Source organism: Odocoileus virginianus, chromosome 30 (assembly GCF_023699985.2).
Source record: "Odocoileus virginianus isolate 20LAN1187 ecotype Illinois chromosome 30, Ovbor_1.2, whole genome shotgun sequence".
Taxonomy (NCBI): Eukaryota; Metazoa; Chordata; class Mammalia; order Artiodactyla; family Cervidae; genus Odocoileus; species Odocoileus virginianus.
Genome location: NC_069703.1, coordinates 30,022,653 through 30,047,995, shown reverse-complemented (window position 1 = coordinate 30,047,995; position 25,343 = coordinate 30,022,653). Strand labels below are relative to the sequence as shown.

Genomic DNA, 25,343 nt, shown 5'->3' with positions numbered 1-25,343 from the left:
GAATCTCTGAGCCAGCTGCGCGGCAGGGCTGGGGACGGAGGCGTGCGCCTGCTGACACGGAGCTCACACTTTAGTAGGGGAGACACTCGACACAAAGTCAGTAGGTGAACGAGAACTTATCAGCATCATGGAGACTTGGACCAGCGCGGAGTCAGGGTCTGAGGGTCTCCTCTGAGGAGCTGCTCTGTCAGCCGAGAGGAAGCTTCTGGAAAGGGTTCTGGATGGAGGGAACAACCAGGCCGTGGTGCTGAGGTTGAAGGTCGGGGGTCATGGGGGTGTGGACTGGGCCGACCCCGCAGGTTTCTGGGCCCGGGAGAGAGGTGGGGTTTAAGTCGGAGTGCCTCGCTCTGTGCCACTCTCTGCGAGCATCTCCAGGGCTGGCAGCAGGAGAAGAGCTTTGTCCCCAGGCTCTGGGGCTGGCCTGGGATCTCCTCATCGGCCCCACCAGCTCCTGAAACCTCTCTTTCCCAGTCAGAGCTCTCAGAGAAGAACTCAGAGCAGCTGGCGGATGTGAGTGATCTCACAGGCACTGCCAGTTTCATTCTCCGAGAATGACACCAAAGGACTGTTAATTAAATCACGAGCAAGACATCTGAAGGGCCGCGTGGGGCGGAGAGACGCATCAGGGGGAAGAACCGGGCTGCGTCAGGGGACGGAGGGACGGGGCAGGGGGGAGGCTCCCACTGCTGCGTCCACCACGCGGGAGAGGAGTCCCTGTGCGCCCCTGGACCAGAACCTTCCCTGGCTCTTCCCACATGCAGGCTGGGAACAGCCACGGCAAGCCTTGCCCGCCCACCAGGGCTGTTAGGAGTGCTGGGAGGCGGTCTGGGTTTGAGCGCATCTGTCAGCACATCCTGAGGGCCAGGCGCTCGGTTAAGCACCTCGGGATCAGGATCTCATTGAAATCTCCAACCTCTTGCGGCTGTCCTCATAAGGCGAGAAGGCCTAGGGGGTCAGGTCACTTCCTCGCCTCTCTCGGGAGCTCTCAGGCGCTGTCAAGGCCCCTTCGCAGGCGAGGAGCGCTGCGGGCGGCGGTCTGTCTCCTGCGTGGGTGGCACTGTCCCGCTGCAGCAGCAGGGGGCACACAAGAGCCCCCGTCCCGGAGACGCGAGCAGGCGGCGCAGACAGCTCCTGGGTCCGTCCTAACTGCCCGCTTTTCTAAAGGCCCCGCCCACGCGCTTCAGGCCGGCCTGGGCCGCCTGGCCCCCAGGAGAGGGGCTCACGTTTATCAGGCGCCTGACACGCACTAGACTCCGTTCTAGGACCGTCTGCCCACCCCCCCCATCCTGATGCTTACAGAGCAAGTTGCCATGAAACTCATTTTGCAGGTTACATAACTGGCTCCCAGGAGGTCACACGGCAAAGATGTGGCGGGGGCAGGACCCGGGGGTGCGTCGGTCTTTAGAGGGGCGCTCAGAGCCGGGGGTGGGCCGCCAGGCCCCTCCCCTGCTGCTCTGGGCTCCCGTGGAGCCAGCCGTGAGGGGCAGCGGGCGGGCAGGCGGGGGGTCTGCTCTGCCCTCACACCTCCAGGCCTGACCTGGCAGCTGCCGACCAGCGAGAGCCTTGGTGGCAGGCGGCCCCTCTGACCGGCTGCAGGACCTGCAGGGAGGCCAGCTGCCACCACCCACCCCTTCCACTGCACGCTGACCCCCTTCAGCAGCTCCCGACAGGCCGGTCCTGGGCCCTCTCTCCTGCCCCTAGAATGCACCACTGGAAGGACCCATGGGAAGGTTCTGTGCCCCTGGGATTTCCCTCCTCTCAATTCCTGCACATGTGGAAAGAGTGGAAGTCTGGAGACCCAGGATTGAGGCCTGTCTTCCAGTCTCTGGTTACGTGACTTTGATGAGTCAGTTCAACTTGTTGGGCCTCAGTTTTCTCACCTGTAGATGGGGAGAGCAGGCCACTATCCCACTCTTTGAGAAACTGTTCTGAAAATGACAGTGAGGGGGAGAGACGAGACAGAAATGTGAGATGGTGTGCGGCTGCTCAGGGGTGTGTGAAAGATCCTGATCTTACAACTGCTCCCTCCGCGCCCTTACACTGTGCTGCGAGAGCAGCCCTGTGAAATCTCAGGGAAGCTCTTCTAGGCCCTGCACTGTGGGAACTCCGGGTCTTCACGGAGACAGTCATCTACCCACTCACCCACCTACTCATCCACCCACTTATCCATCCATCCATCCATCCATCCCTCCATCCTTCCAGGCATTCACTCTGTCCATCCATCCATCCACCCATCCATCCTTCCAAACATTCATTCTATCCATCCACACATCCTTCCAGGCATTCACTCTATCCATCCATCCATCCACCTGTCACTCCATCATATTATACATCCCTTCACCATGTCCCCTGTGCATCCATTTATCCATCCATCATCTGTTCAGATACCTACCCATAAACCTACTAATCTGCTCACCCACCCATTCATTCATTCATCTGCTGTATCTAGTTCTTTATTGGACACCTAACCTGTATTGGCCACTATGCAGGGCAGTGTTGGGGACACATTAATGAATAACAGCAGGGGCCTGTATTTACCGAGTACTTACTCTGTCGCTGTGGTAAGCACTTCGGATGCCCCGCCTTGTTTAATCTTCACTTAGCCCTGTACTATGTGAATAAGACCCTGTCCACATACAACTTAAATTCTAGTGGAAGATCCAGGCAACAAGAAAATACATCGCATACTTGTGTTCATGCATACTCAGCCATGTCTGTCTCTTTGCAACCCCGTGGACTGTAGCCCGCCAGGCTCCCCTGTCCATGGGATTCTCCAGGCAAGAACACTGGAGTGGGTTGCCGTTTCCTGCGCCAGGGGATCTTCTCTACCCAAGGACGATCCCGCCTCATCTCTTGCATCTCCTTGCACCGGTAAGCGGATTCTTTTTCCCACTGAGCCACCTGGGAAGCCTCTCATATACTTGCAGATGGAGATAGACGCAATGCCAGAAAACAAAGCTAGGGAGGGACTCCAACGAGGGGGGCGGTGGGCAAGAGGAGGCGGGAAAGAGCGTTCAGGTGGAGAGCCTTTGGGTAGAAAATGTGAGCAGAGACCTGAATGGAGGAGGGATTGAGATTACCTGGGGCCAGGTTATTCCAGGCAGAAAGGAAGGACAGTGCAAAGTCATGGCGGTGGGCCTGAGCTGGGCGTGTTCGAGGAAGGGTGAGCAGAACCCTGTGGCTGGAGCAGATGGAGCAGAGGAGAGCGTGAAAGATGAGCTCCGTGGGGGTGCAAGTCTACATGCAATGCCGTCTGTTTTGGGTTGCTTTGTTTGGCTTTCATATATTCTTAAATTGTGATGAAGCTCACAGAAGGGAAATGCACTGTTCTTAAGAACATTATTTGACAAACCCTACTAAACGTGAACACCTGTGTAAGCACTCTCCCAGTCAAATTCGAGAACGTTCCCATCCCCCCCACGGTCCCCTGAGACTTCCTCCCAGTCAGCTTCCACCGTCCACAGGTAAACACTGCTCTGCTCTCCACGCTCAGAGGTTGGTTCGCGTCCTAGCGGCTCGTATGAATGGGGCTGGGCTGTGTGCACTCTGCTGCCTGTCTGCACTCAGCACGGCGTTTCTGAGCTTCGTGCATGCTGTTGGCCTATTAGGAGTTTATTCTTCGGTATGCATGGGAAGTGGTTCATTATGTGAAGGTATCACAGATTTCATCATCCGTTTTCCTAACTGCATGTTTTTTTCTTTCTTTCACAGTTTTTGTTGTTGTTATGGGTAAAGCTGCTGTGAACATCCAAGGCTTTGTGTGTGTTGAGTCGTGGGTGACTCTTGGAGACCCCATGGACTGTAGCCCGCCAGGCTCATCTATCCGTGGGATTCTCCAGGCAAGAATACTGGAGTGGGATGCCATTTAACCCTCCATGGGATCTTCCGAACCCAGGGATCAAACCCACATCTCTTGCAAGTCCTGCACTGGCATGTGGATTCTTCACCACTCGCACCACCTGGGAAACCCCAAGTCTTCGTGGACGTATGTTTTCATTTTTCTTGGGTAAGTATAAATACTTACTCAAGTATAAATACTTGAGTGAAATTGCTGGGTCATAGGGTAGAGAGGGGTATTCTTATCTTTGTAAGAAACTAGCAGTTTGCCAAAGCAGCAGTGCTGTTTCACACACCCCGAACCGTATGAAGGCTCTTATTATTCCAGTCCTGGCCAACATCTGGTGATGTCCATCTTTCTGTTGCAGGCATTTTAGTTGCTGTGAAGCGGTATCTCACTTAGGTTTTAGTCTTTATGTCCTTAATGATGTTATTTATATACCTTTTTATATGCAGATTGGCCATTTGTATATCCTCTCTTTAGAAATGTGTCGTTATTGATCTGCAGTGGTTCTTTATATATTCAGGATACAAATCCCTCACCATATATGTCTCAGGAGTATTTTCTCTCAGTTTGTAGTTTGCTTTTTCATCTCACCCCATTTCATTTTCTTGAAAGTGTCTTCATAGGAGCAGAAAATTTGAATTTTGATTAAGTCCAATTCACCAATTTTCAAATTTGCATTTAGTGCTTTTTGTGACCTTTGTAAGAAATCCTTGCCCACCTCAATGTCACAAAGATATATTCCTGTGTTTTGCCCTAGAAGTTTTTATGATGCTGGGTTTTACGTTTGGGTCTGTGACTTATCTCAGATTAATTGTGTGTATGCAAGGTAGGGGTCAGGTTCATTTTTTCCTTAAGTGTATCCAATAGTTCCAGGCCCATGTGTTAAGAAGAGTTCTGTCTTCCCACTGAACAGCCTGGGTGGGGGGAAACCTTTGTCAAAAATCCATTGACTGTATGTGGGTCTATTTCTGGAGTGTCTTTGTTCTATCAATCTGTCTACCGCCGTAGGGTTTGGGGTGGGTGTGTACGTGGATTTATGTTTTAGATCAGCCAGGGTGGAGAGTAGAAAAGGACATGAGCGGGAGCAGGAAGGCCAGTTCGGGGCTGCTGTGCTGACCCAGCGTGAGCTGCCGGTGCTTAGACTGGGAGGCTGGAGAGGAGACCCCGAGGCAGGTGGCGGTGGGACAGATGCTGAGGCGGAGCTGCCCGGGCGCTTGGTGAAGGAGCCGCCCGCAGTGCAGGCGACCCCTGTTCAATCCCGGGGTCTGGAAGATCCGCTGGAGAAGGGACAGGCCACCCACTCGAGTATTCTGGCCTGGAGAATTCCATGGACTGTATAATCCATGGGGGTCGCAAAGAGTCGGACACGACTGAGCGACTTTCACTTTCAAGGACAGCTCAGCTGTGGGGCAGGAGAAAAGAGGGGGAAAGTGGGTGACTCCAAGCGTTCCAGTTTGATCAATGGGAAGAAGGTAGCTGCTGTCTGCTGACACAGGCTCTAGGACCACCAGGCATCTGTCTTCTTGGGGGCAGTGACATCTGAGCTGAGGGGGCATCCCTGGCAGGGGGAATACCTAGAGTCCATAGGGTTGCACAGAGTCGGACACGATTAGAGCAACTTGGCGCGCACACACAGGGAAAAGGGGAACATGGGAGGCGTGCCCCAGCCTTGCTGGCCTGACCTCTGGAGCCCTGAGCAGCCGATGGGAACGTGTGCCCTGAGCTCACCTCCTGCAGCGCACTTGCTCACCGCAGGGCCGGAGGGCAGGATGCCTTGATTGTGTGACGTGCAGACCCTCGCTCAGGACCCCTCTGCCTCTTACCACTGTCCACTGGCCATAGCCACTGGCTTCCTGGCTCCTCACCTCAGCCCCACTGGTGAGCAGTAGGGTGCAGTGGTTAGGAGCATGGGCTCTGGGGTCACACCTGGCTGGGTGACCCAAGGAGCGCTGCTCTAAGCCCGGGTCCCCTCACTTATAAAATAGGGATATTGATGGCATCTCTCAGCTGCCTCTTAGGGTCCCTGCAAGGAGATCTTGTGGGGAAAGCATCTGGATCAGAGCCTGGCTCCAGAGTGCACCCCACACGTACACGAGGTTGCAATCGCTCCCCCCCGCTCAGCAGGTCAGGAAACGAGGCTCAGAGTCCTAAGAAGCTTGAGACCCTCCCAGCTAACCATGTTGAGATGAGACAGGAGGCTGGCCTGAGGGTCCCTTCCCCTGGGTGGCCCTGCTGGTCCCCTGTCCCCTGTGGACACACACACGTGTCCGTCGTGGCCACTCACGGCCTGTGAGAGGGCCTTTCTCTTGCTCTGGTGAGGACGATTGGGGGTGCGTGTCAAGGTGGCTCCACTTGGAGGGAGGAACCGTCTGGAACCTAGGGCTGGGCAGGCAAGCGCTCTGACTTGGCGTGGGACGGGCGTCGGGAAGACAGCTCAGCGCCACTCCATCCCGGGGAGCAGGGAGCTGCAAGCTCCAACCCGGCTGCTCAGAAGCCTCATCTGCTCTCATCTTCCTCATTCTCTGGGGTGGGGTGGGGGCAGGGAGCCCTCTCGTGGGAAGCCAAGGCTTCGGTGAGAGAGGCCAGGGGTGGCCTTCACAGATCAAGCCTCCTGATGAGCGGTTGAGGCTGCTCTGATTCCTAGCCTGGAAGTAGACTGTATCCTGCAGACAGGGAGGCTCAGATGCAAGAAAGCACTCTGGGAAGGATGGAGGGTCCAGAGAAACGGGGGGCGGGGCTGCCTGGCAAAGTGGGGAGGCTGGGAGAGGGGTCTGGGCACACTCTGCGTGGGAGCGACCCTGGCGCCCGACACAGGGCCTGCCCACAGGGGGTGCTCGCCGAGTTTCTCTGGTGTGATGAGCAAATGTACCCACGGGGCAGGTGCTGTGACAGCAGATGCCCCGAGGCAGCTCAGCGAGTGGAGGCTAGGGGCAAAACCGAGCCACACTGGAGCCCTTGGACCCCTGCCCTACTCACCGCGGACAACGTACTTCACCTCCCCGGGTCTCAGGTGCCTCTTCTGTGCTATGGGACACTGCTAGCCCTAACCTCATTGAGTGACCGTGAGGGTTGACAATCAGGGTATCCGCTGGCTTCCTACGAGGAAAGCGACGGTCTGTGGTATACAGTAGGTGTTCAGTAAATGCTAGTTAGCCCTTATGATCATTTTCTGTGTGGGCCAGCGGCCTTTGGGAATCAAAGAGACCTTTTCATGGGTCCTCAGAGAACTAACCCATAGCCAGCAAGTGTGTCCCGTCCTGGGGCTGGTAGGTTCAGTGGCTGGCGTAGGGGGAAGTGGAGAAGGCACCAACAGAATGGCTGGAAATTCCAGCTCTGCTGCTTATAAGCTGGTGACTCAAAGGAAGGGATCCCACCAAAGTGAGGCTCAGTTTTGCTCACCTGTAAAATGGGGCTGCATGGTAAACCGCTTGCGAAGAATGAATGAAAGGACCCTGGCATATGTTCCTGGCGCATATTAGGTGTATATGTACACGAAATCCTTTCTCTTGGTGTCTGGTGCAGAGTTGGTGCTGGGTTTTCTGGTGGGCTAGCTGAAAACAGAGATGCCCTTTGGACGCCCCCTGACGCCCGCGCCAGCACAGGCTGGGGTCATAGCCATCATCAGTCACTGTTCTCTCTCCTTGGTCGTGGGGGCGCGGGCGGGTCTGGGCTGGGGGCTGCGCATGTTTCCAGGCAACTGCTCACCGCTGGGGGAGCTGCAGGGACAAGCCCAGGCACGTTGGGCTATGAGTTGAGCTGCTGGGTGCTGAAATTCAAGGTCCAGAGTGTTGCGGGCAGAGGGGACCGGTACAGGGTGACTGAGGCCATCTCCCTGCCCTTCCCCACCCCAGTCAATACAAATGCTGGCTTGAAGAGTCTCATATGTCTAGAGAAGATTCCACATGTCCCTTCCCCCTGCCTCTACTCAGCGGGGAGATGGATAAGGGGAAACGGGTCAGATCTTAGGGAGCTGCTCTGGGGACAGGCCGAGTTGGTGCTTTGCAGGAAGAAGAAGCAGGTCCTGGTTGGGGACTGGATTCTCAGGCTGAGCTGACCCTGGGCATCCAGTTCCCTGGTTGAGCCACTTCCCACATCCCTGCAGCTGGCAGGGTTTCCGTGGTGCTCAGCCAGAGCGGTACCCTCCCACAACCAGTACGTTCCCCACCCCATGCTGGCCAAGCTTCCATAACTGCTAGTAGTCCTGACCCTGATCCGACCAGCTTCCGACCTGCCACGCTCATGATCCGTGCCTAGTAACTCTTCCCTGGTCTCGTGGGTCTCTTATTCAGTTGAGAAACGCCCCCTGTCACCTCCATGTCCTCATCTTTCCCTGACCTGACTCAGCAACCCTATCTTACGAGCCCCACCTCCTGTGAATCCTTCACTCACGCAGCAAACTTCCTTGGGACTGGCACATTCCACCTGTCTTCAACCTTGAAAACCTCCCGTGTTTCTGACACTGATCCAGCAAACTTCTGAGACTTCCATATTTCTGATCCTGTTGGACCAGACTCCCCAGACCTCCCCGTTCCTCCCATGTCCTCCAGCCCAGCTCAGCAAACCTCCCAAAGAGCCTGACCCTGACCTCTGTGCCTGACCCGAACCCCAGCTTGCTCCATCTTCTCCCCGTCTCCGGGTCCAAGGCTCCCCACCACCCAGCTCTGCAGGGAGCGGGGAGCTGCAGAGGGGCTCCCAGTGGGCCTCACCCAGCGTGACCTCGGCCTGCATGGGCATCGACAGCGCCGGATGCTTGACCTCGCAGCTGAAGAGGGCCTCGTTGTCGGTCTGTGGGTTGAGTGTCCAGGTGAGCAGGGCGCGCACCTCCACCGTGCCATCGCCGCCCGGGCTGTGGCTGTGCCGCAGGAAGTAGACGGGCTCGGAGCCGTGCACCCAGTGGGGGAACTCGCGGCTCACCACCGTCTCGGGGATATTCTCGGTGGTTGGCTGGATGACGCTGCTGGGGTCCGGGGTCAGGCTGCGGGAGGGGCGCTCCGTGGAGGGACGCCCGCCCCGGTTCTCAGCATCCAGCAGGGACAGTGACCTCTGCATCTTGGTGTCGTCCAGGTCACGGTGCAGGAGGCTGCGGAAGGGCCTGCTGTCCTGCAGGGGACCAGAGCTGGCCGCCGGCGGCTCCGACAGGGGCACTGCGTCGATGGGTTCCCCATCTCGCTTGAAATAAACCTGAAATCGCAGGGAGGGTGGGCGGAAAGATTTGGCGCCAGTGACCGGGACCCCCCAGGGGGCTCTCAGAGGAACTGGCCGCAGGAGGCCCCTCCTGCTCCTCGTAGCCTTCTGGATGGACCCCTCTCTGCCCCTCCCCGTCCAGCACCCCTAGTGCTCTGAGGCAGCTCGGGTCAGCGGGGACACGCAGGCTGTGGTGGCAGAGGCTGAGCCAATGAGCTTCTTTGAGCCTCATTTCCTTGGAATACTGGGGCTTCCCCGGTGGCTCAGCGGCAGAGAATCCAGCTGCAGGAGTCACAGGAGACTCAGGTTCAAGCCCTGGGTCTGGAAGATCCCCTGGAGAAGGACATGGCAACCCACTCCAGTATTCTTTTCTGGAGAATTCTATGGATAGAGGAGCCTGGCAGGCTACGGTCCATGGGGTCACACAGGGTCTGAAGCAGCTTAGCACGCACGCCCACAAAGGGAATACGAACACCTACTTCCCTGGATGCTCAGAAACTGTGCAAAAACAGGACACTGTTCGCAGCCCTGGCAGCCCTCCCCCCACCCCAGGCTGCGAGGGGGTGGTCCCTGCCCACCTGGAGTGAGCAGCGCAGGAAGGAGGGGAGCACCAGAGAGCATATGAGATGTCAGAAGGAGGAGGAGGTGTGTGTGTGTGTGTGCGCGCGCGTGCGTGCGCACATCTTGGCGGTGTTAGAGATGGAAGGCAGGAAACAGCTGTGTGTGTGGGAGGGCGCTAGGTGCAGGATGGGGCGAACGCCGGCATCTTCTCGCTGTCTCTGCTAATAGGGACTTCGAGTTTTGAGAGGCAGCATTTAATTTAATTTGCTGTCTTTTTATTTTGGTACATATGCCCAGAGGCCTGTGGGGATTGGGTGTATTTTTTTTTAATACATCAGATAAATAAATCGATGGAAGACAGGGAGAGGGGAGGCCAGGCAACAGCTCTGGGGACGCTCTTGCTGGTGGGGAAAGGGAGATGCAGGCCACGGAGAGGAGGGTATGGGAGGGTGCATGAAATGCGGGGTGCGCAGAGGCTGTCAGTGTCTATAGCTCCGACGAAGAATCTCTTATGCACATAATAGCCTGCTTTGGGGTTTTTCTTTCTTTCCCTTTTTTTTTGAAAAGTGCTTCAAAAGCAGGTTTGTAATTTATATCAAAGAATTCTTTCAAGTTCTGACGTCCCAGCCAAACATAAGGTGCTTGGAATGCGGGGAGATGAGGATCTCATATATATTTGAATTTCGTATCTCTGTGTCTTAAATGGCAGAAGCCAGCGGGCTGGGGTGGGGGTCGGGGGCAGGGGGAGGTCTTCCGGCAGCCTTGGGACTGTGAGTAGAATTTGTGTGTGTGTGTGCTGAGCAAAAAAGAAGTTTTTCTTTGGGGAAAAAGACCAGCTTCTCTCACTTTAGGGAGGCCAGCCCTCCTCATGGGCTCCAAAGGGGAAACCTTGGGGCTGTGTCCTGCCCTCACCGGTTGCTGCTTGGAGGCTGCTTTGGGTCTGTGTCCTTGGGGCTGTAAGGTCAGGGGGCAGGACCTTACTGCAGGCACGCTCTGCACCCCACTGCGGCCCGCTTGCCCCGAGCACCTGCTGACTGCCCTGTTCCTGTTCTCTTCACACCTGTTTTCCCCTGTCCGCCCTGGGCAGCTGGGTCTCCCTGGGCCACATCCTGGGGTGAACTGGCCCAGGCCCCGAGATCACCCCCACGGGTCCTCCCAGTGAGACAGTCGAGTGTCTGGAAGGAGAACCGCCTCCCCACCTGGAACTCTACGCCCCTGCCCATGGCCCCACTCTACGCTCAGTCGTGGCCGACTCTGCGACCCCACGGACGGCAGCCCACCAGGCTCCTCTGTCCGTGGGGATTCTCCGGGCAAGAATAAGGAGTGGGTTGCCGTGCCCTCATCCAGGGGATCTCCCCAACATGGATCAAACCCACGTCCCCTGTGACTCCTGCATTGCAGGTGGATTCTTTACCAGCTGAGCCGTCAGGGGAGTTTGCAGAGAGCCCTAAGCATTCCATGGACGAGCCTCGGGGACCCATTAGGACAACTTGCCCTTCCTTCACTTCTAAAGATCTTCTCCACGGGGCTTCCACACATATTTCATTTAGATGAAACAGATCCTGCTACTTCTGAAAAAGCTGGAAAGCGGTAATACTGTCCACACCCTAAACCTCCTTAAAAAGCCTGAGAAGCGGAGGGGGGGGTTCCTGCTCAGGGTCACTCGGCACATGTGACGTCAGGGGCTGGAACCTGGCTCCCTGGATGCTCTCCGGCCCTCCCCACCCCACCCCCTTCAAGCTGCTACGATAATAACTCAGAAGCCGCACCAACAGACCTCAAGGTGGTCGGCGGTGATGGTTTAGTCGCTCAGCCGTGTCCGACTCTTGTGACCCCAATGGACTATAGCCCACCAGGGTTCCTCTATCCACGGAAGTCTCCAGGCAAGAACACTGGAGGGGGTTGCCGTGCCCTCCTCCGGGGTCTCTTCCGGATACAGGGATGGAGCCTGCATCTCCTGCATTGCAGGTGGGCTCCTCACCGCTGAGCCAGCAGGGAAGCCCCCCCAAAGTGGGTGGAGTGGGTCTAATAAGGAGCTGGTGCCAAAACAAAGCGTCCCCGTTCCTTTCTCCCCGCTTTGCTCTCCCTTCCCTCCCTCGCTCCTTCCTTCCCGCTCTCCGCAGTGGGCTTGGAGCTGGAGGGCATGACCGTGAGCCCCAGCTCTGTCCAGGACGCAGTGGGGGCCTCTCTCCACTTCGCTTCCCTTCCGGGCCTCATCTGCCGCCACCCTGTTCAGTCGCTGGGGTGGGAGTGTGCTTGAAGCTGGGACCCCCTGAAGACCACCCTCACTGCAGCTCAGGGACTGCAGGGTCCGGAAGACGTGGGGTCCTCCTCAGCTCGCCAGGAGGCAAGAGACCCACGCACGTCCGGCGGGTCAGCTGCGTGGGCAGGGTGAGGCCAGGCGGACGGCGCAGAGAGCACCCTGGCTCTGCAGAGGGCTGCGTGCTGACCGGGGCCGCTGGGCAAGCCACGCGCGAGGGGACGCAGCCGGGGCGGCCGCGGCGGCACTCACCGTGGGCGCCGGCTTCCCTCCCGACACGATGCAGACCAGCGTGAAGTTCCGGGCTTGGTAGCGGCTGAAGGGGGCCGGGGTGTCGGCGGCCACCACCTCGATGGAGGTGGGCGGAGCTGCGCAAAGAGAAGCAGAAGGAGAGCAGGGCTTCATGGGAGGCCCAGAGCGAGCTCACCGGTGCCCCCGGGCGGGCCAGTCCTGTGCTGGGAGCGGGGAGACGCGCGAGGGGGAGAAGCACAGGGAGACCAGGGCTTCACGGGAGGCCCAGAGCGAGCTCACCAGTGCCCCCGGGCGGGCCAGTCCTGTGCTGGGAGCGGGGGGAGAGCGTGAGGGGAGAAGCAGAAGGAGACCAGGGCTTCACGGGAGGCCCAGAGCGAGCTCACCGGTGCCCTCGGGCGGGCCAGTCCTGTGCTGGGAGCGGGGAGACGCGCGAGGGGAGAAGCAGAAGGAGACCAGGGCTTCACGGGAGGCCCAGAGCGAGCTCACCGGTGCCCCCGGGCAGGCCAGTCCTGTGCTGGGAGCGGGGAGACCGTGAGGGGGAGGGCGCTCAGTCGCGACCGACTCTTTGTGACCCCTGGACTGTAGCCCGCCGGGCTCCTCTGCCCATCGGATCACTAGACCGGAACACCAGAGGGCGTAGCCCTTCCCTTCTCCAGGGCATCTTCCCAACCCAGGGATCGAACCCAGGTCTCCCGCATTGCAGGCGGCTTCTTCACCAGCTGAGCCCCCAGGGAAGCCCAACAGGGCTGCTATGACAGAGGACAAATGCCGCGCAATTCCAGGGGTGCCCCCGGCATCAACTGCCGTGAGAATGACGTCTCTGCTGGGCATACGAACGAGGGCCCTGCCACCTGGGGCTCATGGCCTGGTGGGCAGGGTGACCGGGAGTGCAGAGATCACCACAGTCCACTGTGCTCAGGGCACCAGATACCCGGTGGAGCCAAGTGCGAAGGGATCCCCAGGCCTGAGTGTGTGACCGTGTGCTGTGATCTGAGGAAGCGGCAGTAGGCAGAGGACAAGTGTGGCAGGTGGAGGGAACAGCATGTGCAAAAGCCTCGTGGCAGCTGGCTGGGGGTGGGGGGGAGTGTGGGAGGCAGGGTGTTGTGGTGGGAGGGCAAGGTGGGGTATGAGGTACCCAGTGGGGCTGGAGAGACGCTCGGAGCACTGGCAGTGGTCACCGCTCACAGTGGTGTGCGGGGGCTGGTTCCTGCCAGCTCCTGAGAGCTGACTGTGACATTGCTGGGAATCGTGAACCAGTTCTTAAACCGCTGCTAGATTGAAACAGATGGCCCGGTGGGCATCCTTACACCATGGAAATCAGCCACCACTGCAGATCAGGGCTTCCTTGTTTATTGCCTTCCCCTGCCCCCAGCCCGGCCCCCGACAGAGCAGGTTTACCAGCCCAACGCTGGTTGTGAGTTTTTCTTTGTCCTGAGAGCAGTAGGGAGCCATTGAAAACTTCAAATAAGAGCAGCGACATGACCTGAGTTGCATTTTGAAGAGACTGGAAACACAGGGTGCTGTTTAAGCTGGAGAGATGGGTAGCTTAGACCCTGGGGGACCGCGGAGCGGGAGGATGACCGCGGAGCGAGAGCTGATGACTGAAAGAGATTTAAAGCCAGTGGTCTACCCTCTTTTCTTCCTTTCCCCCTAAAGTTGGCTTATTTTGGTTGGTCCCGCCGCCCGCCAGCGCTCTGCTCTGTTCTCACTACCCACCACTGGCTGGTTTGCCAAAGCCTGTGCCCTTGGGCACCGCGCGGCATTGAGATTTCAAACATGGAACCAGCATTTCAGCAAGGTCACCACCACCTCCATTTCATCCTTGGGCAAATTACTGAAACTGTGAGCCTCAGCTTCCCGATTTGCTAAATGGGACTAATCCTTGGCAGACATATTCGAAAGATGAACCAGCAAATCGCTATGAAACAGCTTAGCACATGCTAGAAATTCGCTGGTTATAGGATTCCTGCAGTTCGTTTCTCCAACCTCCTTGTCATCCGCAGGACAGGAGCTGGAAACTTCGGCCTTTGCTTAGGGAAGGCTGTCAGTCCTGGCTTCTTGTAGCCTTGGGTCAAGTGCAGTGGGGTGCAGAGAAAATGAAGAGGGGTAAGTGTTTCCTTCCTGCAAGGGGTTTTCACTCCAGTTAAGTTTAATTAAATCCGACGAACGTTTCCTGACACCTACTAGGTGCCGGGCCCGGTGCCAGATGCTCGCGGTAGGCGCTCAGTGATGAAATGGATACTGCACTTTGAGAAGCTCACAGTCGGGTGGGGGCGACAGGCGCCTGGCAACTCTTATTTTAAGGTCTAGTGAGACGAAGCCAGGTATGAGCCATTCATTCCCTCAGACAGCCACCACGTGCCGTCGCAAGGGAAGCAGAACAAACAGGAAACAATGGGAGAACAATAGATGGAGAATTGTAATTAAGTGGGAGATGGCAGGAAGCAGATGGGAAGTGGGGTAGGGACTCCGAGAGGGGAGAGATACATGAGAATGGTTCAGTTATCCACACATCAGAGTCTGCAATCTAACTTTTCTAGAACTCACTGAAAGCCTGGATTCCATGGCAAGAACCAACCGTGGCCAAAAGTTAGGAGCCAGGAGCTGTCCTAAGCCCTTAACGTGTGTTAACTCACTTAAGCCTCACGATGAGTCTGCAGAAAGGGATTATTTATTCCTACCTTCCCAGTGGGGAAGCTTCAGGGGTGACGTGACTTTCTGGGGCCACAGAGTTTAGATTTGAGACTGGAACTCCCAGGCCCCAGGGCTCCAACACCACGTGAAACCGCACCACCTCCATCTTTGGAAAGAAGAGAACAGCTTGTGTCTATTGGCACCTTTAGCCCTAAGTGCACATTTTAGCCATTGCTGATGCTCATTTACCTGACACACCTCATTTCTCAAGCAGAACGTTAATTGAGATCCCTGGGGGAACTGCTCCTGTGGGTGGCTCTGCTTAACTCAGGTGCCCCAAAGGTCAAGGGACCATGTCGATTAGAGCTTAGCAAAATTCTCTGGTGGGGCTTCTCCGATAGCTCAGATGATAAAGAATCCACCTGCAAGGCAGGAGTGACGCGTTTGACCCCTGGGTTGGGAAGATCCCCTGGAGGAGGAAATGGCACTCCAGTGTTCTTACCTGGGAAATCCCGTGAACAGAGGAGGCTGGCGGGCTGCAGTCCCTGGGGCCTTGAGAGGGTCGGACACGAATGAGTGGCTAACCAACCCACAACCAACCAGCACATGTCTCTGGCCCTGCTCATGGTGGTCTATGTGTAGGGATAAGTGTACCCTCCAGGAATCCTAGAGGCTCAGAACTAGGCAGGGGGCACCTTTAAAAATCACTCATTCCTTCTTTCACTGAGCAAATGGTGATCAGACACCTAGAAGCTTCCTTATAGGAGGGCTTTGGGGAGTAAATGGGATGATGCTTACAAGGTGCCCAGCACATAGTAAGCCCGCAGTACAGTTTAGCAATTTTAACTATTATCATTTGTATCATGATTATGAAAGAGGTAGTGTAGGACAATAGTTAAGAGTATAGACCCTAAATCACACTGCGTGTGTGCATGCTAAGTCGCTTCAGTTGTGTCTGACTCTTGTCAACCCTATGGACCATAGCCCTGCCAGGCTCCTCTGTCCATGGGATTCTCCAGGCGAGAATACTGGAGTGGGTTGCCATGCCCTCCTCCAGGGGATCTTCCTGACCCAGGGATCAAACCCACTTCTCTCATGTCTCCTGCATGGGCAGGCAGTCTTTACCACTAATGAGTGCCACCTGGAAAGCCCCTAGATCACACTACCCAGTCTTCAAAGACCAGCTGTACCACTTCCCAGCTGCGTGACCTCGGGCAAGATATTCAGCCTCTCTGAACCTGTTTCCTTATCTGCAGAATGGACTTATGTCGTGCTGAGAATTCAGCAGAGTCGTACCTCGGGACTTCCCTGGTGGGTGGTTAAGAATCCGCCTTGCGGTGTGGGGAACGTGGGTCTGGTCCCTGATCAGGGAGCTGAGATCCCTCCTGCCCTGGAGCAACCAGCCCCGAGGACCACAGCTGGAGGGTCTGTGCGCAGCCACGATCCTGCGTGAAGCAGTGGAAACTCCGAGTGCCCCACCTGAGACCGACACAGCCAAATAAATAAATAAGGAAGCAGAGCCTGAAAGCACATTGAGAGTGTGTGTCAGATGCGTTTATCAGAAGAGTGTATTCGTGTTCTTTCTTTGAGGCCTGTGGTCACTGTCTGGGAGAGTAAAATACCTGCCTTTGGGGGCGTTCACAGTTCAGCGAGGAGGCCGGACAGTGCCCTGGGCCTTGCTGCTCAGGACAGGGGCCACCCACCCTCTGTGGCTATTAAGCACTTGGAATGTGGCTTTCCCATGTTCCTATGAGCTGTAAGCGTAAAATACACACTAAATCTGGAAGATAACTTTTAAAAAAACCACCTTAAGTATATCATGGATATTTTTATATTGGTTACTTCCTGAAATATACATAGAATATATTGGAATTAATAAATATGCTATTCCAATTCATTTTCACTTTTCAAAGCCTTTTCTTAATGTGGTCCTGAGAAAACTTGCAATTAAAGGCAGATTTCTATTGGAGAGCGCTGGTCTTCCATTTTACAGATTAGCACAACTGAGGTCCTACAGAGGGAGAGATTTGCCTACAGTCACACCGTCAGCGGCAGCCAGCCGCAGTGCCCTCCAGGTCCTGCCCAGGATTCTCTGCACAGCACGAATGCCCCCTCCCCCAGCACACCAACACACCAACACACACACACACACACACACACATTCTGGAGATCTGCACCCAAGTCACGCACACCGCCCACACACACCATGATTGGGAGCCGTGTTCCTGTGTCTTGTTATGTTTCTGAGCAGGTGTTAGCAATATGTACAGTTAATCAAGCTCTTAAGACAATGGATTTCCGTGGTGTGGATGATGATACAGCAGAGCTGGCTGCTCACATCAGCGTGGAAGCCCAGGCCTCCCACTGTCTCCATCAAAGCATTCCTCCGTCGCCGTGTCCTGGGAGAATGTCACCCTGCCTCTTGCTTTGCTGTCGCCTGCTGGCGGGCCCTGAGTGCAGGCGGTCAGAGAGCAGTCTACGCCGGGAGTCCGTGGCTGCCTTGGGACGCTTCACTCCACGTGTCGCCATCGCCCTGTTCCCTGCATCTTCTCTTCCCTTCCTTTGACTGTGCTCAGCAGTCTCGCCTCCACAAACTGCTGCTTCTTGGGCTCTCAGTCTGGAGCCTTCCTTCACGCTTACTCTTCCCCGACTGCTTCCACATGCCCATCTCCGTCTCCGTGTCCGTCTCTACCTCCTTTTCCAGTCGCATCCCTACGTCCAGCCCGACTCCGTCTCTCTTCCTTCTCCACCTCCCTCCCACTCCCTTTTCCATCCGAGCTCCATTTCTGTGCCCTCCCCACCCCTATCTCTACTCCATCTCTGTGCGCATCCTCATATGTCTCCATCCCACGCCTCCTCCGGTCCCAGCCTCCTCTCCCTTCTCATGATCCCCGTCCCTGCTCCAGTCTCTGACCAAGGTCAAGGCGAGTGGTCCTCTCCTGGCTCTGTGCCTGGAATAGATCCCACGGACCCAGGCACAGCGGCAGCCCCAGGCGTAAAGATCCTGCACAAGGACAATCTCAAATTCAGAGTTGGGCTGCAGAATGAGCAGGATAGAGCAAGACCACCTGGCTTTGATGCGGGTGGCTTATCATGGCAAAGAATCCTCAGCAAAGACCCCTGGGTCTCCAATGGCTCCACGCCCCTCGGAAGCAGTAACCAGTGTACTCACCCTAAGTGCCTCAGTCCTGTGGACTCTGAGAGGGGGTCTTCAAGGATGTCCGGGCTAGTGCAAGGCTCTCCTGGGTGGGGGGGAGGGTGGATACCACACACCTGAAATGACCCTCCCCAGAGACACTGAGCAGGTAGGTCTGCGTGGCCTGAGCAAGAGAGAAACATGGGCTTCCCCGGTGGATCTGACCGTAAGGAACCCAGCTGCCAGTGCAGGAGACGCAGGTTCCATTCCTTGGTCGGGAAGATCCCCTGGAGAAGGAAATGGCAGCCCACTCCAGTATTCTTGCCTGGAGAATTCTATGGACAGAGGAGTCTGATTGGGGGCTGGGCGCTACAATCTATGGGTTCAGAAAGAGTTGGACACAACTGACCGACTAAGCACACACCAAGGGAGAAACAGTCAGCAGTGGTGGCGGCAGTAAGAGGCTAGACGCAGGCAGAGCTTATGTCTGAATTTATAAGCCACGTGGACAGACCACAGCGCTTGGGTCATTCCGGCCCTGTGCGTGGGAAAGAGGCCCCCAGCTCTTCGAATTCACCATCATGGTCAGACCGAGGTCACCACCATAGAGCTCCCCTGAATCCACCACTCCCGAGTCCAGCCAGGAGACTTCCCAGTTAATTTTTTACTTTGCCTTAAGAAGAGAGAGTTCCTGCTAGAAGTTTCTTCTACTGATTTTGTCCAGCATCCGGGAAGGCAAAGCAGCTTTGGATGCAACACGGCCGCACAGCACCGCGGGCCCCTGTTCCAGCCCATCAGTGGGGGCAGAAGCTGAAATTATTTTAGACTCGACAGTTAACATCAATACAGTGAGGCAATGGTCGGTGATCAGTTTTATGAAATTAACTCTGAAATATTGCCTGTCTTTCCCTTGAAAGCAGAACTTTGTTTCGGTCATCGTAACTCACTTTGCAGATAATGTGATGGCTCTCCACTCTGTAAATCATCCTGTGGCTTTTGTAATTTGGGAACACAAACCTGTTCTGATATAAACCCCAGCAGGCCTGAGTCTTTAACTGTATCTAGTGGAGTTAAAATTCTCTCTGTACCATGAAGCTCCCCCTCCAATCCCCCTAGGGAACCAGCTCAGACAGACTCAGGCCAAGATTTCAGCCCACGTTCTGTTCCCAATATCCCATGGGACTTTGGGCAAATCAATTGACCCACTTGGGCATCAGTCTTCCTATCTATAAAATGGGTTCAGTAAAACATATTCTGCCAAACTTTCAGCTTCGAAGATTTTGAGAGAAGCAGCAAATGGGAATACAGACATAAACTTTCTACAAGGATGCCGAAGTACTATACAAACAGAAGGGGATTATTTATGTCACCTCTTCAAGTGCTCTCACTTCGCCCTGGGCTGGGAGGGACATGTAGGGGAATGTCTTCTCCCTCCCAGGACTGGCTGTTGTCTGGAGGAAGGGATAGTCTCTGCTGTTCCTTGGGTATCACTGTAAATTGGTCTGAACACACTGCTGCTCAGGGTGTCATTTATCAAGGGGCGGTAATCAATTAGATTTTGGGGAGGAGTGGGAGAGGGAACAGACAAATTCAAAATTGTATTATTTGCAAAAATCCATTCTTTTTCTCTCAGCATGCCTGCTCTATTGACTGCCCTCTTTTTCAATCAGCTCTTAGTCTTGATACCATATTTTTTTTTTTAAAGAAAGAAAACCACTCTCTCAATATGAAAGTGCTCATGAATATAAATATTCCTCAGTGCTTCCTGTTTTCTTTCTTTTTTTGGTCCTTCCTCTCTGTGTCTTTCCTGTCCTCTCTACCAGTCTCTCTCTGTTTCTTTCAAGAGGATACTCAAAAGAGCGCCTCCTCCAGGAAGCCTTCTCTGTTCCAGCCACACCGAGCTGCCCAAGGTTCCTTCCTTGCCTGGCTCACCTCCTCTGCGGCCTGGACATACTCGTCCTTCTGCCGATTAACGTGACTTCATCCTTCAGGTCTGGCCTTAGGTTGCCTCCTCCAGGCAGCCTTCCCGGATTTTGCCAGACTGAATCCCTGGACCATCCCGTTCTTTACATACTCCTGGGCGCTTATCATTCTGTCCCAGGCCCATGTCTGTTTCTCCACTAGGCTGTGTGCTTTCTGAAGCCTAGAATTTTGTCTTTAACCTCAGAGCTAATACAAGCCTGCTACACAGGGATTCAGTTTCAACTCCTGTTTGCTTTCTTCCTTCACTCACTTCTCCTAGTACAAACAAGCACATGGGCTCTGGAAGGAACTCAAAAGACCTTGCGATGCCGTGGGCCCTGCCCCCACCTCCAGCTTTGTCTTGACCCTCCCGTCAACACCATGCTCCAAACATCCTGAGACACACCCTAAGCACGTTTCAACCCCAGGGCCTTTGCATCTGCTGCTGCCTTTGCCTGAAGTCTCCACTCAGCTTTGTGCAAGGTTGGGTCCTGCTTATCTTTCAAGTCTCAGCTCAAATGCTGCCTCCCACTCCAAGCGAGGTGCTGCTCCTGTTACCTGTCACAGCACTTGGCATTTCTTCATAGAGCACATCATGAGGTGTAGTTATTTCATGTATTAGTTCACACACTTGTCTTTTTCCCAACACCCCCCCACTAGAACGTAAGCACCATGAGGAGAGAAACTCTTTTGTCTACTGCCGCAACCCAAGAGCCTGAAATGGGTTTGCTCAGTACACATCTCAAATGAATGAGCTGGGAGGAGGGACTTAGGTGTCCTGCCCTCCCACCCATGCCCAATTCAGAAGGACTGAATTCCCAGCCATGCCCACGCCCCTCTCTCCCAGCAGAAGCCTGAGGAAGCAAGATGCCCCCAGTAGGAGGGGAACTCCAGCAAGAAAAAGAAGAAAAAGCACAAGTCTTCACTTTATGGGAAAATTAAATATTGAACTGAGCAGTAATGGCAGCCAAGGGGAAAAAACAGTGACAAAAAGCCCCCACATGGAGCCGCCGTCAGTGACAGGAGAGAGAAACGCAGCGTCTGTACTTATACGAGCTGCAGTGGGGCCCTTTTATGTGGCAGCTGCTGAGCCGAGTCGCAGCCCCCAGCCCTGGGAGCGGGCGGGAGCCCGCGTGTGGATGCGCTGGGAATCCAGGCCTGGGTCGTTGGCGGGGTCAGCGGCCACGGCCCAGAGCCTCCCTGCCTGGAGATGGGGGCCTTTCTGAGTGGAGCGGGGTCACAAGGGTCCCCAGTGGCTGCGGGCACAACCCATGCGCCCGCCTTCCTCTCTGCAGAGAGCTGGCTGCCGGCACCGCTCACCTGCCTCGCCCCTCCCCGCCAGATGTTGTGCTTTCCAAGTGGCGGGAGATAAAATTAACAGCCCCAACTGGAGGCTCTGGCTGGCTGCTCGGGGGAGACGGGGTAGAGCGTGGGAGGCGGTGAATCGGTGAGGCTGGGCAGAGAGCTACCACTGATGGGGAAATAAAATCCCACGTGTGCCTGTGCACACACACACACACAGAGATATATGCACATAAACACACATACACAAAATACACGCGCACACACATGCACACACAGATACACAAGGCATGCACACATATGCACATACACATATATGTATACACAGACATGCGTACACACACACACATACGCACATGTGTGCTGCAAGCTAAGTCACTCCAGTCGTCTCTGACTCTTGTGACCCCATGGGCTGTAGCCCACCAGACTCCCCTGTCCATGGGGTTCTCCAGGCCAGAATACTGGAGTGGGTTGCCATTTCTTCCTCCAGGGGAATCTTCCTGCCCAGGGATCAAGCCTGCGTCTCTTATGTCTCCTGTATTGGCAGGCGGGTACTTTACCAGTAGCTCCACCTGGGAAGCCCCATATACACGTACACACATGTGCATAACACAGACACACACATATACACACACACCCCCAAAAGTATGGTGGGGAGACCAGGACACAGGTCTCACTGCTGGATCCGAATTTCATGCTAGTGATACTTCGTACCAATGCCTTTAACCCAGAAGTTCTCAAGGTGTGTTTTGAGAACTGCCCCCGCCCCGCCACACCATTGTAGTTTATGTGGCAATAGAGTGAATGTGTTCAGGCCCATGATAGGTGCCATTTGGGCAGAGATGAAATCTATGGGGTGTGACAGGAGCCCATTTTAAATAGCAGCAAGGCTGGCTACGTGGGGGGATGTTTCCAGTGTATCCCAGAGGTATGTATTACACACATGGGCGATTTCACCAGGTTGCATCGTTGTAGTTTTACTAAAGAAGACTCTGGAAGCCTGCAGAAGCGTGGGGAGGCCTTGGCAAGTGGGCAAGCACGTTTGAGATCTGGCCCTTGGCAGTGGCACTCAGCTCAAGTTCTTCCAGTTCAAGTTCAAGTTCAAGTTCAGGCTGTTTCATTAACCACCACCCCTCAAGCCTCTGAGAACAATGGGCTGGAGCTTGGAGATTCTGGGTGGGTCTCAAGTCCTTTTCCCCAGCCCAGGAAAGCCTCTGTCCCTTCCAACAGAACTGTGTCCCCGCCAGCATCACGCCCCGGCGTTCGGAGACTTGGAACAGAGCTCGCCCCTGGCCCTCCCCACCCCGCGCTGGGGTCACTTGGCCCCCAGGTCGCGGGTTCTCCGCTCACGGGCAGTGGGCCCCTTAGGTGGGTGATGGTTTCCTGGGCCTCCCCCATAAGGTGAGGGTGACGTTAGCGCCTTCCTGCGGGCGCCTGTGGGGGCTGGAGCACTTGGCCGCCGGCCCCCCAGCAGAGCCCCCAGACCCCCAGATCCCCAGCTCAGAGCCCTCCGTTCCAGTGGGAGATTTCCCAGATGGCTCTGCAGACAGAGTCTTTCCAGTCCCGTCAGCATCTCAGGATTGATTTCCTGAGTCAGAGGGCAAGTAAATCGTTCTTGCTGCTTGAGTCTCATAAAGCGATTTCCAGGGGAGGCGAGGGTGAAGGGGAGGGGAAGGACTGCGGAGAAGGGGCATTTTGTGCGAAGAGGATTGTGTGTTTTATTTTTCCTCCTTGACATTTTATTATGAAAATATTCAAGCCTATCAAAAAGCACAAATAACTGTACAATGAACACTTGTGAGGCCATCACCCAGCTTTGTCGATGAACACTTATTTCTACCAGCTGTGTCACACATCTATCGGATTGCGTCTTTTCCAAGAGCGGGGCGAGGCAGAGCCAAGCTCGTTCTTAGCGGGGATCTAACTCCTGGCCAGGGTGGGGTGGCCTGACTTGGGAGTGGGGGCGTCCCGGAGTCCGGCCCCCGCAGCCTCTCCCCTGGCCTTTCTCGGCCCTTGTGGCCTGGGCCACTGTGCCGCCTCTGAGCTCTCTGTGCTCACCTCCTGCCTGCTCAGCTCTGGCCTCGATTCTCTCACTTGTGAGACGGGCATCACACAGGGCCTGTCTCATAGGGCTTCTGTTTGTGGCAGGCTTTGCGGGATGCCTGCTGTCTGCTAAGCCCCTGCCTCCACTGGCCATCAGACTTGCGAACAGTAGCCTCCATCTCTGGTCTGACCAGCGTCTGGGCTTTGCTGACCCTGCACACGTCGCAGAGTAAATCTCAGCGAGCAGGGGCTGCGCTGTTTGTGGGGTGATGGGGGCACGCATTTGCTCACTGAGCACCCTCTTCTGAGCCCTGATTCCGGGGCCCAAGGGGTCCCGAGTTACGCAGCAGGTGGGAGGCCCCTGACCATCATCACTGCTCATCTGAGGCAGGGTCCATGCCGAATGCTTTAACGCATCAGAGCCTTGCAGAACCCAGAAGTAAGGAATTATGATCTGCATTTTACAGAGGCCCTGATTCATGGCCACTCAGCCAGTAAGGACCAGGGTTAGGGCTTGAGCCCCCAGCCCGGCCTTGCTTCTCCCCTGCTGTGGGGTCTGGCTCGGGGCCTCGGTTTCCTCTGTGGTCAGGTGAGGGGCCAGCCTAGGCGGGTCCTAAGGCCTCCTCCAGTTCACAAGGCCTGTGGCTCTGTGTGGGGAGCCCCGAGGAGCAGCCGGAGGGTTCATGGCTGGAGACGAGGAGGGCCGTCCTGACGGGCCGTCAGACGGCTGGGTGGGCCGGCAGAGCAGGGCCCAGGCCTTCCTGACGGGGAGCTGCAGGAGTCGGGGTGTCTCCGCTCCTGGGCCTGGGATCCAGGGAGACCCAGCCGGGAGGCACGGCTGGCCGGAGCTTCTCAGGGAAGACCGTCTCCCCTCAGCCCTGCTCCTACATCCCACGGCTGCCACAGGAGCATCCCAGGCCCACAGCGGCGGCCCGGCATCCCGCACAGACGGCACGGGAGTCAGGGCCCTGCTCTCGCCTCACAGACGCGGCCCCGGCCCAGAGGGCAGCCAGGGCCCACGCCAGCTTGGCAAGTGAGAAGGCTTCCCGGGAGGCCCTCACGTCTCCTCCCGCTGCTGCTGCGGGCCGGGCGCCGCGGCTGCCGCACGCGGGCTCGGGAGTCAGCCTGCCCAGGCTCCGCTCCCGGCTCCGCCACCTCTTGGCGGGGTGACCGCAGCGAGTCCCTAACCCTCTCGCTGTTTTCCTCCGCGTCCGCTTGGGCCCTGGTGAGCACTGCGTGAAGCGGCGGTCCCCAACTGTCTCGGCACCGGGACCCGGTTTTGTGGAAGGCGGTTTTCCCAGAGACCCGGGAGGCGAGGATCGTTTCAGGGTGGTTCTCAGAAGGAGCGCGCACCCTGGGTCCCTGACACTCGCGGTTCACAGCGGGTTCACGCTCCTGTGAGAGTCCAGCGCCACCGCTGGTGTGACGGGGCGGGGCTCGGGAGGCCACGCGCGCGGCGGGGAGCGGCTGCAGATACAGAAGGAGCTGTGGCTGCGTGATGCTGCTGACCTGCGTGCAGCCTGGACCCTAGCAGGCCAAGCCGGGGGCTGCCGCGAGGAGCTTAGACCCTGGCCTGGCGCCTGGCGAGCGCTGAGCCGATGTCAGCTGTGCCGGCATTGTTGCCGTCTCTACCGCATCTTACTGCTGGCTCCTTCCTTGGGCTCCGGCCACACAGGAGTGCTCCATCCTTGCCGGGTGTCCCTGCTCCCACACCATTGCTTCCAGGGCTCCTGCGGCCTGAAATGCGCCCTGGCCTGTCTGCCCCAGGCTCCTAGGCTCAGCTCCACACCGCCTTGTCCACGAAGCCTTCCCGATGCCACCCCCTGGAGGAACGCCCCCTTCCTGGAGCTCCCACATCCCTCACCTTGCAACCTAGTCCTCCCCCGCCATTCTTATTCCCCATCAGCTGGAATTTTGGAAACCTGTGACCTCTGTCTCCCCCATTATTCGGGGGCTCCTTCACAGCAAACATCGGGCCTTGTGTCCTTCTCATTATCCCCAGAGCCTAGAGATCAGGTCAGGTTCTGGAGTCAGAGGGAAGGGCTGAGAATCTCCTCCATGTGGTCACTTGCTAGTCATGCAGTCTTGGGCCATTTGCTTCATCTCTCTGAGCCTCAGTTTCCTCTTCTGTAAAATGGGAATAACCACAATCGCTGTCTCACCCA

General features: G+C 56.3%; 1 protein-coding gene across 2 annotated transcripts in view; it reads right to left on the bottom strand.

Moving 5' to 3' along the window:
- The window catches only part of IGSF21 (immunoglobin superfamily member 21), a 270,697-nt gene that overhangs the window by 3,392 nt on the left and 241,962 nt on the right, over positions 1 to 25,343 (bottom strand). For both annotated transcript variants that reach the window (XM_070458791.1, XM_020899171.2), the window contains exons 5-6: positions 12,102 to 12,217; positions 8,551 to 9,025 (exon numbers count right to left, since the gene is read on the bottom strand). In XM_070458791.1, the coding sequence (XP_070314892.1) occupies positions 8,551 to 9,025; positions 12,102 to 12,217 (591 nt within the window). The remainder of the gene's footprint in view (positions 1 to 8,550; positions 9,026 to 12,101; positions 12,218 to 25,343) is intronic.